A 17,765-nucleotide genomic window follows, 5' to 3' on the forward strand; every position below is an offset into this window, starting at 1 on the left:
CATCCTACTATATTGCTTTAGAGAGTCCAAAACAGCCTTCTAGAGACAATGTTATGCTTTTCATACAGGATAGAAGTCATTGGACCTCACCATTGAAGCCAAGCCATCCAGATTCATGAATAAGACGGCCATGTGTTTAACATGCCACTCCTCTTTGACATGGCCCTGGCCAGGGTAACTACAATCAGGGACCATCTGGTGTGTAAATGTATTGATACCAATACTACAATACGAAAAATAACCCAACCTAACGCGACATGTATATGATCCCAAGTGTCTGCGAAATTTACATTGTGTACAGTATAAGAAAGATAATAATAATTTTTGTTATTTTAATTGTTTACTATTCTCTATTTCGCAGACACTTGAGTTCATATACTTGCCATAAACAGGGTTTTAAATCTTGCTTAAGGATGCCTACAGGTAACCCATGGATCTAGGGAATTGAACACATAACCACTGGACTGGGAGCTGACTAATAATTACACATAATGACTGAGTAGCATGCAACTGTTCCTTCACTCTGGAGAGACGTTGTGTATGTCATCGTGTCCAAGAGGCATAGAGCTTCAGGCTTAATCATGTTTATAAAAAGGCAGCCCAATAGTTGATTATTCATAGGGTTTAGAGGTAGCAGTTTAGATACTTCTGGTTTGTATATTTATGGAATGGAAAAAATGCATATACACCTAAATTACAAGTTTTCTCCACAGGCAGGAGTCCGTATGCCAACGCATGCAAACCTTTCTATGGATTTGCAGTTTTAGCCAATTACAAAAAATTTTGGTGGATTCATGTGTTTACGTGTGATTCTAGGTCTATTGAAAAAGTTTTTCCTTCATTCAACAATTTATTATACTACTGAAATATCATTCTCAATTTTCCACCAAGCCTCCATGTCTTGGGTGTCTCTGCTCCTGACTGCGTGGTCCTCCAGGCCTCCCTGCCTGCTGCTTCTTGTGATGGTGGGCAGGGATGTGGGGCTCAGGGTGGGTCTGGAGGGGGTACAGACCTCCATGTGCTCTCGCACGGGCTCACCGATGGAAGAGAGCAACCTGGGGCAGGATGGAGACATTGTCCTCGGTGGGCTCTTCACCCTCCATTACCAACCGCCGGATTTAGACGTTGATTTTGTTAAGCCTCCACACTTCAATCCATGCACTGGGTAAAATCTGATTATTTGTGTGTATTAGTGTGCAATCAGTTTGACAAATTGTTTTACAAATATTGAATTTACCATTTCGACTTTTCTTTGTCTCTGTATATTCATACCACAAACAATTACATCCGTCGCGTTGGGATCGAGAAACTTTGTTTTCAAGCACCCTGATGATGATGAGTGATGAGTGATATTCACATTCAATTATTCTTTTCCCACGCAAACGTCAGTTTGCAAATAGAGCCATTGATGTCTATGTACGCCATGGAGTTTGCGCTGGAGGAAATCAACAGCAACCCCTCCCTTCTGCCAGGCGTTAGACTCAGCCACCGCATCCTTGACAGCTGTGGGCGACACCCCTGGGCCCTCCTGGGAGCTTTCTCACTGGTCGGGGGAGACGGCTCGACCTGTAACACAATGCCTGTTCTGCCATCATCTCGTGTGTGGTTGAACCAAACGCGGGAAAGGACAGGTATACAATGTGAATGTTTTGTGCCCATTGCTTAATGCATTGATTGCCACGTAAGCTTTTCCTCACTTTGCCTATAATGCTTCCATCAGAGGGCCAGTCTGTCCCTGTGATCATTGATGGTGATGCATCCCGATCAGCCATGATTCTGTCTCGGACCCTAGCTCCTCTGTTCATACCTATGGTGAGAACCACCATCGATAGCCTCCTTATTACATAAATGCAGGAATGTGTGATGTTTGGCGAAAAGATATTGCTAAACTTAAGTCATAAAATATGTATCTATATTAAATTATATTTATTTGCATTTCTCTTTTTAGATCAGCTACCTTGCTAGCTGTCCCTGCCTTAGTGACAGACAACAGTATCCTAACTTCTTCCGGACCATTCCCAGTGACATCAACCAGGCTAAGGTCATGGCCCGCCTTGCCATACGCTTTAATTGGACTTGGATTGGAGCTGTGCTTTCAGATAATGACTATGGCCGTCTGGCCATCCAGGTAACTCGGTAAAGTGTTATATAAAATGAATGTCCAATACTATTTTTTAAACACTTCTTCTCATCACCATCAGATATGTTCATCCATTTTCCTATTGTATTCAAATTATTTACTCCCTTGAAAACTCATTTTGCCACTGTTTCTAGGTATTTGAAGAGGAAATTCGGGAGTCAGGGGTGTGCGTGGCATTTTCCGAAATCCTCAGCAGGGAGACTATAGAGGAAGATGCAATACGTGTTGCTAACACTATCCAGCATTCCACTGCAAGAGTGATACTGATCTTTACATGGTACACAGACGTGGCAGAGTTGTTTCTACAACTTGCAAAGATAAATGTAAGACACTTTTATTAAATGCACATAATTTTTGGGGAAAAACTATTTTCCATTGTTTTGGATGTTTAATCCCGTTTCTGTCCTCACCGTAGGTGACTGACAGACAGTTCCTAGCCAGCGAGGCTTGGAGCACCGCCAGTGATCTTTTACACAATGTTGCCCTCACTAAAGTTGCAAGTGGTGTGTTAGGGGTGGCTATTCGCAGTGCAGGTATACCAGGATTTGAAAATTTTCTGAGAAGGTTGCATCCTTCTGATCGTCCGGATGATTTCTTTTTAAGGGAATTCTGGGAAAAGGAGTTTGGCTGTAGCCTTTCAATGACACAATCAAAAGTTACACCTCTGTCCATGTCTGACAGTTCAACCAAAACAAATATCTCGACTGCGTCTCATGCTAACAGGTCTCCACTGGCAGCTTCCATACCGCTGTGCAGTGGCAGAGAGACCCTAGAAGGCGTAAAGAAACGTTTTACTGACACTTCCCACCTAAGAGCCGCATATAATGCCTACCTTGCTGTGTATGCTGCGGCCCACGGCCTGCACAGTCTTCTGTCGTGCCCAGATGAAGGCAGTGGTCCAACAGACAACAGCTCCACCTGTAGCTCACCTTATAACATTACACCAAAAGAGGTATAGGACAAATAATTGACTTTAGATGACACAAAGCTGTTTAATATTATTTCCCTTTGTGATGCTTATTTTGATGTGTTAATAATGTTGAAATACATCACTTTCCCGGTATTTTATATATTTAAAACACGTGCCTTTCAGTTATTGGAACACCTGAACAAGGTGAATTTTACTACTCCACACGGGGAGAGGTTTTTCTTTGAAGGAGCCGACATCCCAGCTGTTTATGACCTGGTCAACTGGAAGAGCACCCCTGATGGGTCACTGGGAATGTTTACAATTGGTCGCTTGGTTGGATCTGATCTCCATCTCAACGAATCGGCCATTCAGTGGAGTACAGGTTCCACTCAGGTAGTAAAAATAAGAAAAATATGTCAAGTACATTTTCCACTAAATACAATTAATTTGTTTATTTAATTGTTTAGGTGCCTATTTCTGTATGCAGTGAGAGCTGCCCCCCAGGAACCCGTAAAGCCATTAAAAAAGGAGAGCCTGTCTGCTGCTTTGACTGTATCCCCTGCACTGATGGAGAAGTCAGCAATGAGTCTGGTAAGGCGGGTTTATATTTTTCATATTCACTGTTGGCATAGGCAAATGGGCTTTAACTCAGCTATGTTGTAATGTAATGTATGTGAAGTGTCCTCCATGACAATATATATATATATATATATATATATATATATATATATATATATATATATATATATATTTACTTTATTTATTTACAATATGTCAAATATGTCACATATCAACTCAAAAAATGTATGTGGTGTTTTTCTCTTAAATTTGATCCATGTCATCTCAGGTTCTCATCAGTGCAGGCGATGTCCTATTGAGTTCTGGTCCAACCTGGGGCACACGGCCTGTATTCCTCGCAAAGTGGACTTCCTGTCTTTTAATGAGACTATGGGTATCGTCCTGACAACAGCAGCTGTGTCAGGTGCTGTGGTGACGGCAGCTGTGTTTGTCGTCTTCCTCCACTATCGACACACTCCTGTGGTGAGAGCCTTGTGTAACACAACCAGTATTTTATGTTACTCATTATCCCCGTAGGTTGCTGAAATCATCACCAGGTGCAGGTCCTCACGGAATGATTCATTTTGAGTGTAGGGTTTAATGTTTACATATATTTACATGCCTTTCCACTAGGTGGCAGATCTAAAGGTGTATGGTTTGCACAAGTCCCACACATCGGCCCTGTTTGAATTGGTCTTGTTTTGACCCATTTAGAGGATTATTTAGGGTGTCACTATTTTGTAGCGTTCGTAATATCAGTGGACACACCGATTGTGTCCTCCATGTGGTTCACTACCTAATACCAATGATGCACCATAAAATAAGGTACGGGAATAAGAAATAAGCTAACTCACTACTGGAATTAGCTTTACATATAAGGCGACCTTATTTCCACTGAATACCCCAAACACTCATTTCCTTAAAAGGGAATGAGGAAACAAGTGAACTAAATAGAACAGATCCCGTAAGCAAGAATGTTTTATCATTTAGACAAACATCACAAATTGATTTAATTCATGTTAATCTTGTTGTCTCTCATAATCCACCTCCAGGTGCGTGCAAATAACTCAGAGCTGAGCTTCCTGCTCCTCCTGTCACTCAAGCTCTGCTTCCTGTGTGCGCTGGTGTTCATTGGTCGTCCCTCCGTGTGGTCCTGCCGCTTACAGCAGGCAGCTTTCGGGATCAGCTTTGTCCTCTGCGTCTCCTGCCTTCAGGTGAAGACCATAGTGGTCCTGGCCGCTTTCCGCTCAGCTCGGCCAGGAGCTGGAGGCCTGATGAAGTGGTTTGGCACAGGCCAGCAGAGGGGTAGCGTCTGCTTCTACACCTGTATACAGGTGAGCAGTATGAAAGGTTAAACATAAAATAATATAAGTACAAGCACATATATTTTAATGTTTTTAACTAGTTTGATGTTTGTATTTTTATTAGGTTATCATCTGTACCATATGGCTGTCCCTCAGCCCTCCTGTGCCTTATCGTGACCTTGGTTTCCAGGGTTCAAAGGTTAACCTAGAGTGTGCCATGAGTTCAGTGGGCTTTGCAGTTGTCTTAGGCTACATAGGCTTCCTAGCCTGCCTCTGTCTCCTACTTGCTTTCCTGGCTAGGAAACTACCTGATAACTTCAATGAGGCCAAGTTCATCACCTTCAGCATGCTGATCTTCTGTGCTGTCTGGGTGGCCTTCGTCCCAGCCTACATCAGCTCCCCAGGGAAGTACTCTGTGGCTGTGGAGATCTTTGCCATCCTGGCTTCTAGTTATGGCCTGCTGCTGTGCATCTTTGCTCCAAAGTGCTTCATCATCCTCTTAAGACCTGAGAGAAATACCAAGAAACACCTGATGGGCAGATAGAAAAATATAGATTAGACTTTCCAAAGAGCAAAGACCAAAATATTTTACAAATATCATCTTTAATTCATGTGCTGTTTATCGATTTGTAAATTGGACCCATCTTTACTGTTTAAATACATAAAATAAACACATTCTTGCTCACATTAGTTTCATGAATTATTGCTGTAAAAAAAAATGCTTGTGACCAAAATAGTGTGCTCACATCTAGTGTAACATTACTTGTTTGATACAAAATGTTAATTTATATTTAAAGGCAATGTGATTAAAGCTTCTGAAAAATGTACCCTATGTCTTTAAGATCTTTGTAAAATATTATAATTGACAGTGCATAGAGAAAAGCATAAAAGCAGGAATATGTTGCAAATATACATTCAATAATAATAAAAAATGATGAATTAGATAAAACATTCATTTAAGTCAGCCCATCATTTGAAATTGAAAATGTGTAAATTAATTGAAATTGTGTATTGAGTTCTTGCTTAACCACTGATGTGATCATGGTACTATACGGCTAAGGAGAGTATAGAACAGCCTTCTAGAGTCCATGTAAGGCTATCCAGAGGCCTGAGAGAATCTCTCTCTCTCTCTCTCTCTCTCTCTCTCTCTCTCTCTCTCAATAGCCGGCAAAACCTTCCAAACTCTACAATAAACTGGTTTCTCAACCTCAACCTGTGTCCAGATGTCAGAGGATCCTAGTTAAGCCACTTAGGTGGTGTGTGGGAGTGGGGAACGGCTTGTAATCCTCTTGAAGTGGTGGAGTATCGTCAACAAAATGATAAAAAAAAATATATATATATAATAAAAATATGTGAAATGTGCAAAGAATATAGTGATTGCACATAGCACATGTTGTCATACATTACAGTTTACAGCCACATTGCTGTTCATCGAAAAGCCTATAAAGACTTGCAATATACATAGTTTGCTTCAACCGTTATGTAAGATTCTGTCGATCACTGCTTCCTACTGCATTGTCATTTAGCATGCAGTTCTGGCGGTCTCTGCTGGCCTCTTTATGTAACAAAAAAGTAACTTCACTTTACCTTCAATAAAATAGAATACTAGCCAATGTTCTACTTTGCATAATTTAAGCCTATATTGGGATAACATTTCCTTCATTTAGATTAATTATTCATTTTGTATGATATACGATTTCAGACCTAATAGTTTACTCAACATCTAGTCTTATGAAAATGTAGGAATAAGCCTACTCTCTATACATTCTACTTATTGAGTTCATCCCGATAACCAACTACACATAAAGTGAACTAATGGTAATGTTTAGGCATTTTATTGGATGACAGAGATAAAGATGGTAACATTTTATTCATGTTTATAGTTACTGCACCCAGTGTGGTATGTGGGTGGAACGGAAAGCTCCGCGAGCACGCCTCGCGCGCCGCGCATTTCTAATGGCCTGGCGATAGTAGTTTTCGCGCCGCTCGGACCCTGCCATTGTTCTTTTGCTGCGGACACGTCTGGACAAAGACAGGTATCCTAGGGACCGGAACAAATTAGAATTATTATATATATATATATATATATATATATAATAATTATATAATTATATATATATATATATATATATATATATATATATATATATATATATATATATATATATATATATATATAATGAAGAATACCACAGTTGAATTGTAAAAGGCGACGCTTTAATTGTAATTTAATAGATATATATCATATTATAAAACATCTGAGCATGTAGATAAGTTCAGCATCCAGAGTAAGTTGGACCAGGCTGCTTCGAACAAGCTAACCGCTGTAGCAGCATGAGGTACATGCGGTGAATGTCGAGGGAAGGAAGAGAATACCTCAAACCAACAGCAGACACAGGTGAGGGTTGAAAATATTTTTTAATAAAGCCACATATATTAAGACATAAAGAAACGTTAAATGGCTTGAATCAAGTGAAGGGAGGAAATGGTTGGAAACAAATAAAGTGACAGCTGAATGAAAAGCGCAAAGCATTGCTAAAAATGCAGAAATGTAAAATGAATTGAACTTAAGAATCTGAAAGGTCAAATGTATTGCCCTGCGCTGGTGTGTGTGTGTGTGTGTGTGTGTGTGTGTGTGTGTGTGTGTGTGTGTGTGTGTGTGTGTGTGTGTGTGTGTGTGTGTGTGTCTTTAAGAGAATAGCGGCCGGTGCGTGATTATAAGTAGCCCAATAGAGCAACACTGCCTGAACGTCCTCCAAAAGTAGCCCAATCCGTCGGGAAAAACCGGCCAATCTGGATCACTGCTAAACGTCCTCACGCTCCAGCGTCAACGTAAATGAGTAGTCACGTTTCCATCTTAAAAGGTGATGCGAATCTTTAGAAAGTTCGCAAAACAGAAATTCGAATTTGGTGCGTTTCTATCAAGTGGTTGGAGCGGAAAAACTACACATTCCAGGGCTTGTCGTATCCTTTTCATAACAGCCTCTCTTAGGTCCTGATGTATAGTGGAATTGTGTTGTTTTCCATCTAAAATAGCTGTAATGTTTTTTTTCTTTGATGAGAGCAAGGAAAGGTTTTACCTCTTCAGCGGTCCACACGTATCTATTATTCACATTGGCCATCTGTTCAATGGACGTATTTAAAGGATACATTGTACATATTTATAATTGGAAATTCTTCGCAGCCTTTATACCACAGATACTCTAGGGTCTATAGCATATAACCGCGTTTTCTGATTACAGTTTAATGCATTTTCCACAATGTACCAGCTCTCGTTTTGAAGGCTGAACAGGCAATTTGACTGGAATTACTTAGTAGGTGTCCATATATCAGGGATTAATGGACACGGTATAATTAAAGGATATGCAAACATAGACATCCTATATCACATATATATATATATATATATATATATATATATATATATATATATATATATATATATATATATGATATAGGATCAGGGACGGCTGGTATCAATGGGCTAGTGGGGCTAAACCCTCCCTATCTTTTAGAATAAACATGAGAACAGTATTAAATTAATGAAAATATTAAAATATAATAATTACTACAACTTAGAATTGGTTGATTTTGGTGCAACGGAGAAGCAACAGCACCAAATAATCACAAAAACGCAGGAGATACATATAGATATGTTGTGTGGGCTTAGAAAAGTCAGCCCAGACGATCTGTCTGGGCTGATTTTTCTAAGCCCACGCTTAAGAAAATCAGCATCCAATCGGTGTCGTCCAATCGTGATTGACAGGTGCTATGACATACCCCCTTGATTTAGAGACCATTTGGGCTAAATGAATATAGCCCAGACAGTGACTCTCACTGATGACGGTCACTGTTGGAGGCGGGAGAAAAAAGTGAAAAAAAACCTGACCACAATGGCGAGCGCTAATCTACCTAACGAAGTGGACTATCTACAGACTCATCCGTTTTCGTTGATGTCTTTAGAAGAAAAAAAAGAAATAAAGACACTGGGGGCACATCGGCCAAACGATGTTCAGATAAGACTAAAGGACACGCGACAAAATCGTTCATTTTGCACCTCTTGGTTCGAAAGGAAAGACTGGCTAACGGTTAGCTTAGCTAGGAGCGCTCTCTTCCGTTTCCCTTGCGTGCTGTTCGGAGGAGACACAGCTTGGACCCAACAAGGGGTTGCCGATTTAAAACATGTGTCCTGCAAAACAAAGAAACATGAATGCAGTGCAACTCTATTTGGAAACTGTGTGAAGCTTTCAATGTTGGTCAAAGTAAATATTGCCAGCTGGATGACGGCCACCACATCTCCGTACACAGAGACACAACGAGCAGGTGAAGAAAAACTAGACATTCGCTGTCACGGACTGCATGAGGTTCTGTGGGGCGCACGAGCTAGCTCTCAGGGGCTCTTAGGAACCGGCAACCTCACTCCAGCGGGCCGTGTGTTTGGACTTCGTTGACCAGTTCTCTTTTTTTAAAGACAGCCAGTTAGCAGGTCACCTGTCAAACGCACATGTTGCCAAGTACACGTCTAAGACAAGCCCAAACGAGTTGCAACCCCTGTGTCATCGGCAGAGTCAAGAGAGGTGCTCCAGTTCACTGAAGAGGATCGAAACATTTCTCCAAAGTGCCACGGGACGAGATGGGCTTAACGCCCTAGCGATGCTGTCTGTTGAGCGGGACCTCATCCAAAAATCCCCGGACTTCAATGGCATAGTGATTAACCTGGTTGCGACTCAGAAAGGCCGTCGATGTGAGCTTCTCTTCAAATAAGGTAGGCCCAAGCTGCCCTGATATTGATTGTATTCGGGACATGATGCTTGCTTCATAATGTTTGTGATAAAAACAGTGCAGTTGGCAGTCGTTACAGTGCGAACACGTTTTGTTTGTGTGTGTGTGTGTGTGTGTGTGTGTGTGTGTGTGTGTGTGTGTGTGTGTGTGAGAAACTTTTGCCATCAGCACATGTTTGTAGCCTACTTATCTAATTGTTTATAGAGCATTATTAATTGCTGTATCTTGGTGCTGTATCTCTGGACTGTACCTCGGATGTGATTTTGGAAAATCATTTCGTTTCTCCATTGCCTGCTGTCTCCCTGCATCCTATTTGTTGTGATTCGAGGCCTGATATTGAATTTATTCGGGACATGATGCTTGCTTCATGTTTGTGATAAAAACAGTGCAGTTGGCAGTCGTTACAGTGCGAACACGTCTAATGTAGTTAGACGTGATCCTCTCTCTGTCTCTGTCTCTCTGTCTCTCTCTCTGTCCCCCACCCCCCCTTCCCGTGAGGATCGACACTGGGTTACAGCGGCCCTCACAACCTGCAACCTCTGCAAACCTATGGTGGCATCATGCCTTCAGTGTGTATATTGTATATAGTTCTCTGCAAACCTATGGTGGCATCATGCCTTCAGTGTGTATATTGTATATAGTTCTCTGCAAACCTATGGTGGCATCATGCCTTCAGTGTGTATATTGTATATAGTTCTCTGCAAACCTATGGTAGCATCATGCCTTCAGTGTGTATATTGTATATAGTTCTCTGCAAACCTATGGTGGCATCATGCCTTCAGTGTGTATATTGTATATAGTTCTCTGCAAACCTATGGTGGCATCATGCCTTCAGTGTGCATATTGTATATAGTTCTCTGCAAACCTATGGTGGCATCATGCCTTCAGTGTGTATATTGTATATAGTTCTCTGCAAATCGATGGTGGCATCATGCCTTCAGTGTGCATATTGTATATAGTTCTCTGCAAACCTATGGTGGCATCATGCCTTCAGTGTGTATATTGTATATAGTTCTCTGCAAACCTATGGTGGCATCATGCCTTCAGTGTGTATATTGTATATAGTTCTCTGCAAACCTATGGTGGCATCATGCCTTCAGTGTGTATATTGTATATAGTTCTCTGCAAACCTATGGTGGCATCATGCCTTCAGTGTGTCTTGAACAACCACGCATAAAAGGTTGCACATATTATATTGATATTTTATCGTATTTGTCTAAATGCATACTTGACTGTAGATAGATTTATCAGTGAAGTTACCAACACAATAGGTTGGCCGTAACTCACCCATTTTAGAATCACATTCTCTCGTGTATAATTCCCAATTATTTTTGATGTATTTGCCCTTTCAATCTTGCTGAATTCTACAAGGCAAATCAATTAAGTTAAAACTTAGTACCCCGGCTCCATTCGTCTTTGTAAGGAAATGTTCTCTTTTGTCTTTATTATTTTGTCAGAATGCACCAGAATGCTTAGTTTGTATGTGAAAATCACAAAAAAATCTTCGGGGGAAGGATGCCCCCAAACCCCCTTGCAGGGGGTTTGGTTTACAAACTTTTAACCCCCACCTAAAATAAAATTCACCAGCCGCTGCTGTATAGGATGTCTATGTATACAAACGCTTAAAAAATATATATATATATATTGACGCTACAAGTTGATGTCGGCAGGGTTGCTATGGCCGGTCGTTATGCGGAAATCGGAAGGACGTTGTCAGTCCTGTGTGTTCAATGTTTGCTACGTCACAGCTGTTTCAAAAAGTGTGTTTCCATTTCCCATTTTGCGCACTTACTCTCTTTCGCATTTCTCAAAAACCACCTAAAGCGAGCAGATAAACTTTTTTGCGAATTAGAGGATTTTTATGTGAATTTTTGTGTTTCCATCACCGTTTACTAATTCGATACTTCAAAATTCGCATAAAATCAGGGGGATGGAAACGCAGCTAATGAGACCAACTGAAAACAAAGCCGGTATGAAACTACAACTGTGATTCTGGAGAAAGTTTAAATTATATCGAAATTCTGTTTGAATATTATTGAAGATACAAGTGTGTAGATAATGGTCCTCCCATTGACTCCCATGTTAAAAAAAGATAATATTTTAAAAGTAGAATATCTTAAAAAGTATAAAATATTTAAAAAATCTGAAAAAAAGCGTGCGATTCCAAGCTATTCAGAGTATTTTAAAATTTGAATGAAGTCTCTAGGTGAAAAATTGAGGAAGGAGATAGGTCCCAAAGTTTGTAAAGAATAAGAAAGAAAGAATAAAACTTATGAAGAACAATAGTTGAGCGCAGCATGCAGCACTCATCTAATAAAATAAAAATTGATGCATTCCACTTTTACCTACTTTGGAAAGCTTAAGTCATGAACAACTTTATACGTGTTTGACCTCTTATATTAAAGTGGTTAGAATATTCAACGTCGGCCGTCAAGTTAACGGTTGAATGACGTCAAATTTTCTGTTTAAATTTCAATCAAATAATATTTAATAACAATTAATCTAATAAAAACAAAAATGCTTTTCAACGACAATAATTTTTGTTAAATTTCAATAAAATAATTAAAAATATTAATTTAATAATAATAATAAAAAAAAGGGTTAGGGTTAGGGTTACCCTAACCCAAAACATATGCTAATTAGCTAGACGATGGATATAAACATGAAAAATACAAATACTAAATAAATACGCTCTTCTTTTTCTTTGGCTTCGGTCCAACTAGTTGAACAATGTCGAATGTGGCCGCAACTGTGATTATCACACTGGACATCAGATGTCAAATTACTACAGAATATTCAAATAATGCCTATGTAATTATGACATATGATAATTCTCAGACTGAGGGATGTGTGTGTGTGTGTGTGTGTGTGTGTGTGTGTGTGTGTGTGTGTGTGTGTGTGTGTGTGTGTGTGTAAGCTCCAAAACTAATCTTGCTTGTTGCACCCTCTGTAGGTCAACCTAAAGGAAACTTGGATTCTGTGAGTCACACAATTGGGCTATGAAGAAGAAACTGCGAACTGTAAATCACCATTTTCCATTATACTGTTTGGGCCTGTTCATGTTTGTTGGCTTCATGGATGGTTGAATTGACCTGTTGGGTGAGGGTTAATGTGAATAGTAAGGCTTTTTGTTGGTGCCTGGGATAGGCTTAGTAAATTAGTAGTTCTATTTTAATTAGGTAATTGTATTACTTTGTTTTGGTAAGAAGTTCTAAATATTTGATTAATTGTGTAGCCCTATCTTGTGGATGTTTGGTTCTTTATGTTCACTTGAAACCTTTATGTATCCTCCTCCACGTTCCATTGCACTTCCTCTTTCTACTGGTAAGTGTTCTTGATCCAGGGTGATTTCTTTGGCTCTCTTTTCCTCAGGGATTGAGCTTGGCACTGCTCGGCAGTTGCTACCTGTAGTAACTCACGGGAGGCCTCTTATTGCATATTGAAGGAGCTTTATTTCGTTCCTGATGAACACAGTGTGCATCTTAAGTTATCATGGCAAAACCTGTGCACATCACTGACTGAACTTGTTCTGTGCTTTACTATAGGTTAACTCAACCGTAACAACAGAGTTGCTGCCACCTAGTGGATCAGCGGATTAACATGTTTTAATTACTCTGCCCAGTTATCACATCCCTCCCTCCTTAAGAAGATAATACACAAAAAACGATATACCATTTTTTTACCCTTTTTTTAGGAACATTCTAACAATACAAACACATCAGTTTCTTTTCTTGTTTGATTTGGTGTCCATATTAAGACCCACTTATCAATGAGTCTCTTTCTCTTAGTTCAACTGGAAGTCTTTAAGATAACTGGGCAACTAAGTTTCCCTTTTGGTCAGTCTCTTCACCGGAGTTTGGTTTGCCACAGCTCTTTGGTCTGAACTTCCTACAGCTTCTGTTGCTGCTGGCTTTTCCAACTGGTCACCACTGAGCACACCCTCCTCAGCATCCAGCCATGATTCATCTTTTTTGTTGGGCTGAGTTGAAACAGTCTGTTGTTTTTCATTGCCTCTTTCTGGTCTCTGGTGGTGAGCATGAATTTGATCCACATGTCTCCTCACTATCCTCTCATCACCCAGCATCACCTTGGATGACACTGGTCCCGTCACTGACTCAATGATTCCTTGAATTCACTTGGCTCCGAAACTGAAGTTCTGGGTCAGCACTGAATCTCCTGTTTTAAACCAGCGTTCTTTTGCCTTTTTGTTGTGATCTTTTATTTGTCTTTCTTGTTTTTTCTGCACTCTATTGTTTAGGTCTGGGTGGATTGAATCCAAAGTGCAACGTAGCTTCCTCCCGAGAAGCAGCTCTGCTGGTGAAAGGCCTGTTGTAGTGTGAGGGGTCACTCTGTAGCTGAATAACACTCTGGCTACTTTAGCTGTCAGCGTGCCTTGTGGACATTTTTTCCTCATTCTCTTAAATGTTTGTACCCCTCTCTCTGCTAACCCGTTACTGGTGGCATAGTAGGGTGCAGAGGTCACATGACGGATTCCATTTTTACTTAGAAACACGTTGAACTCTGTGCTGATTAAACAAGTGCCATTATCAGACACCATCAGCTCAGGCAGTCCATGGTTGCTGAAACTGGTACGCAGGCACTCAATTGTGGTGGCTTAAGTGGCAGAGTTCACTGGATACACGTCCATCCATTTTGAATGTGCATCTATGAGCACAAAAAACATTTTTCCCATAAACGGTCCGGCATAATCCACGTGAATACGACTCCAGGGCTTGTCAGGCCAATCCCAGGGGTGTAACGGAGCTGGTGCCGGGACGTTACGATGCTCCTGACATGTTGTACAGGCCTTTACCATATCCTCCACCTCTTTGTCAAGATTCGGCCACCATACGTAACTCCTAGCCAATGCTTTCATCCTGGAGACTCTCGGGTGGCATTGATGAAGTTGTCCCATGACTCTTCCTTGGCCTGGTTTTGGCACAACCACTCTCAACCCCCACATCACACAGCCATTTTGAATACTAAGTTCAAGTTTCCTCACCTCATAAGGGGCAAACTCCTCCCCTTTTTCTTTTGCTGACCAGCCGTTGTGAACCATTTCTCGCACTCTTGATAGTACTGGATCTTTGTCTGTCTATGCTTTCACTTGATCAGCTGTCACAAGTGTGATGTCAGAGCGCTCCAGCATGAGAACCCTCTCTTCCGACATCTCCACTTTAGGTGTATCTGGCAAAGGAAGGCGGCTGAGAGCGTCTGCATTGCTGTGATGTTTTCCATCTTTATACACTATTGTGTATTCGTAGGCTCTCAGTGTTACAGCCCATCTTTGGATCCTGCGCGAGGCCATTTGTGGTATTGCTTTCTTCTCCTTGAAAAGTGACAACAAGGGCTTGTGGTCTGTCACTATAATGAATTTCTGTCCATAAATGCCATAAATACCAAACATCACAGCAAGCCCTTCCTCATCCAGTTGTGAGTAGTTTTTCTCTGCTGTGTTTAGTGTTCGTGAGGTAAAACCTATGAGTCTTTCAGTTCCATCTGGCATGTGGTGTGACAATACGGCACCTACCCCATATGGTGATGCGTCACATGACAGCACAATGTCATTCTCTGGATCGTAATGCACCAGCACCTGAGCTAACTGCATGAGTTCTTTCGATTTTTCAACGGATGCTTGTTGTGCATCTCCCCACTGCCACTTTGTGTCTTTTTGTAGCAGTTTGTGCACCAGAGCAAGGACAGTAGACAGATTTGGTAGGAACTTGTTGTCATAGTTTAACAGTCCCAAATATGCCTTCAACTCTGTCACATTTGAAGGTGAGGTTGCGTCTGCTTGAGGTGCCCTCATGTGTAAGGGTGTAGACATCAGAGACTGCAACTCCTTTACATCCTTGCTGGCTGTCTCAATGGCTTGTGCCAGCTTCAGTGCTTTCTCAAAGGTCAAATCCGGCTCTGACAACAGTCGGCGCTGAATGCGGTCATCTCCGATCCCACAAACCAGTCTGTCGCGTAGTATCTCCGACAACTTGTCTCCATAGTTGCAATCCAGTGCTAACTTCCTCAGCGTTACAGCGATGTATTCCATTACTGTTTCCTCAAGCTTCCTATGTCTGGAATTAAACTTGAACCGCTGCACAATCTCGCTGGGTTTGGGTTTGAAATGTTCCTTTAAAGTCTTGACCAGTTCGGCAAACGTCTTGTCTCCAGGCTTGGCGGGACTGACAAGGTTCCTCACGAGGCTGTACGTCTGACTTCCCACTGAATTGAGCAATAAAGCTTTCTGCTGACTTGCATCTGTGATTTCATTTGCAGGAGCTTGTCATTAAATGATGTTCCTTGAAAACTGGCGGCATGAAGCTTGAGTTTCTTTGGATGTCTCACACCATGGTGAGGTACATACCACATTTTGCCTTCCTCTTGTTGTAGCTGGTCATGTGACACTATTTCTGCATGACCTTGTACGATTACATTGTTGATGAAGTCACTGTATTCTTGGTGGGATTCAGGATCTTTTTGGAACTTCTGTTTTAATGATACTGTGCACTGCTCTGCTAGCTGTCTGTTAATCGGTATTGGCATATAATTTCCTTTGAATGGAAGTTTTAGCTGGAAATGTCCTTTTTTTTAGTTCTGCAGAGATGGACAATTTCTGGGAACATCTTGTCATCTACAGACATTTCCGTCTTCACTTCGTACTTAGTTTCTGGGAAGTCGTGGTGATACTGCTGTACAAAGAGTTCATTGAGGTTGACAATTGATATTCTGTTAAAACATCTAAAAACATGGAAAGGACCTTTTGTGTCTTCAGTGTTCTCATATATAAATCCAAGTTTTGTCTCAACAGCAAGTTTTGTCTCAACAGTCTCAACAGGTTACTCTACCATGGCTGTTAATGACGTTCCACGTTTCCATTAGCTGGGGTGTATCGTTTCCAATCAGGAGTCAAATATCTGCGTAGATATATGGCAGCTTAACCTCTTTTAGGTAGCTCCATTCCTTTATTTAATCATGATTAGGAATCTGTTCCCTTGTTACTGGGATCGTTTCTTGGGTGTAAACGTGGTAATTTCATTCAATCATCTCCTTTTGATTTTAACACTTCCAGTTCACTGACCTATTAATATCAATCCCTTTCTCCTGTCCAAATGTTTGTTGCAAGATTCTACTGTGTGTAGCTTTAACATGGAACCTTTTCCTCAAGGCTTCCTGGCAGAAACTTCTAGTACTATCTGGCTCGAAAGGCATAGGTTTAAAGTCTGTGGTTTAAATTTTCCAACTTGACCTGTACAGGAACGATTGACAGCTTCTGTCGGCCTCTGGCAGTATGGACAGACCTTTCCATAGAAACAAGGGCACTAATAATTCATGTTTTCTCTTGACTTGTGCTTTCATTCTCCTTTTCTTCAGTCCTTTCGATATGCAACATGGTTGGCTGCCTTTTTTTGGCATATTTTGCATGTCATTCTCTATTTCCAATTTGTACTCATGACCTTTAGTCACACAACAAAAACATACTCAATTTTCCTTGAAAAAGTCTTCCTTCTTAGTGTGCTTCTTCATATTGAGCTCTTTGCATGTGTCTGTTTTATGCTCTCCCTTACAGAAGAGACACATATTGGCTGAGGGGAATGGGTAAGCCCTGAAGTCTGGATGTTCAACTCTTTCAAGTGTTCCTGTTACAGTGACAAAGCTACTCTTGTGAGAGGGGATTGAAAACAACTTATCTTTAGCTGGTCTTTGTTCAAGGATATCTTCAAAGAGTGGATCATCAGCGATGTTTGCTGGTTTTTCAATGAAATCAACACGTTGTTTAAACTTGACTCTTTTGTTGTTAAGGTCATGAAAATCATATGCTACAGCCCTTCATCTCTCTTTAAGCTTGAATGCTAAATTTGACACTACAGCTCTCAGGTGGGATGGGTTGTTCATGTCCTCCAGGATCTCAATGTCCTCCATAGTGTTGCATCATTCTCTCAATAACAGAGCGTAGTCATGCAGGGCTTTGCCATCTTTAGATCTGATTGGAGCCCTTTCCTAATATGCGGAAGTGATCAAAATGTAATTTCCAAAGTGCTTTTTTTTTTTTTTTCAATCTTCTTGCTTCTTAATA

At 40.9% G+C, this 17,765-nt stretch overlaps 1 protein-coding gene across 1 annotated transcript; it reads left to right on the plus strand.

The window, feature by feature from the left end:
- Positions 1-896: 896 nt before the first annotated feature.
- Positions 897-5,456, plus strand: LOC307073163 (extracellular calcium-sensing receptor-like; the record flags this gene model as incomplete). Its single annotated transcript, XM_079732865.1, has 10 exons — positions 897-1,165; positions 1,390-1,546; positions 1,949-2,128; positions 2,275-2,463; positions 2,556-3,092; positions 3,234-3,443; positions 3,518-3,641; positions 3,898-4,091; positions 4,661-4,942; positions 5,037-5,456. The coding sequence occupies 10 exons, from the start codon at positions 897-899 to the stop codon at positions 5,454-5,456; spliced, it is 2,562 nt and encodes an 853-aa protein (XP_079588991.1).
- Between the last annotated feature and the right edge of the window lie 12,309 nt (positions 5,457-17,765).

Source organism: Pollachius pollachius, assembly GCF_949987615.1.
Source record: "Pollachius pollachius genome assembly, chromosome: 3".
Classification (NCBI taxonomy): domain Eukaryota; kingdom Metazoa; phylum Chordata; class Actinopteri; order Gadiformes; family Gadidae; genus Pollachius; species Pollachius pollachius.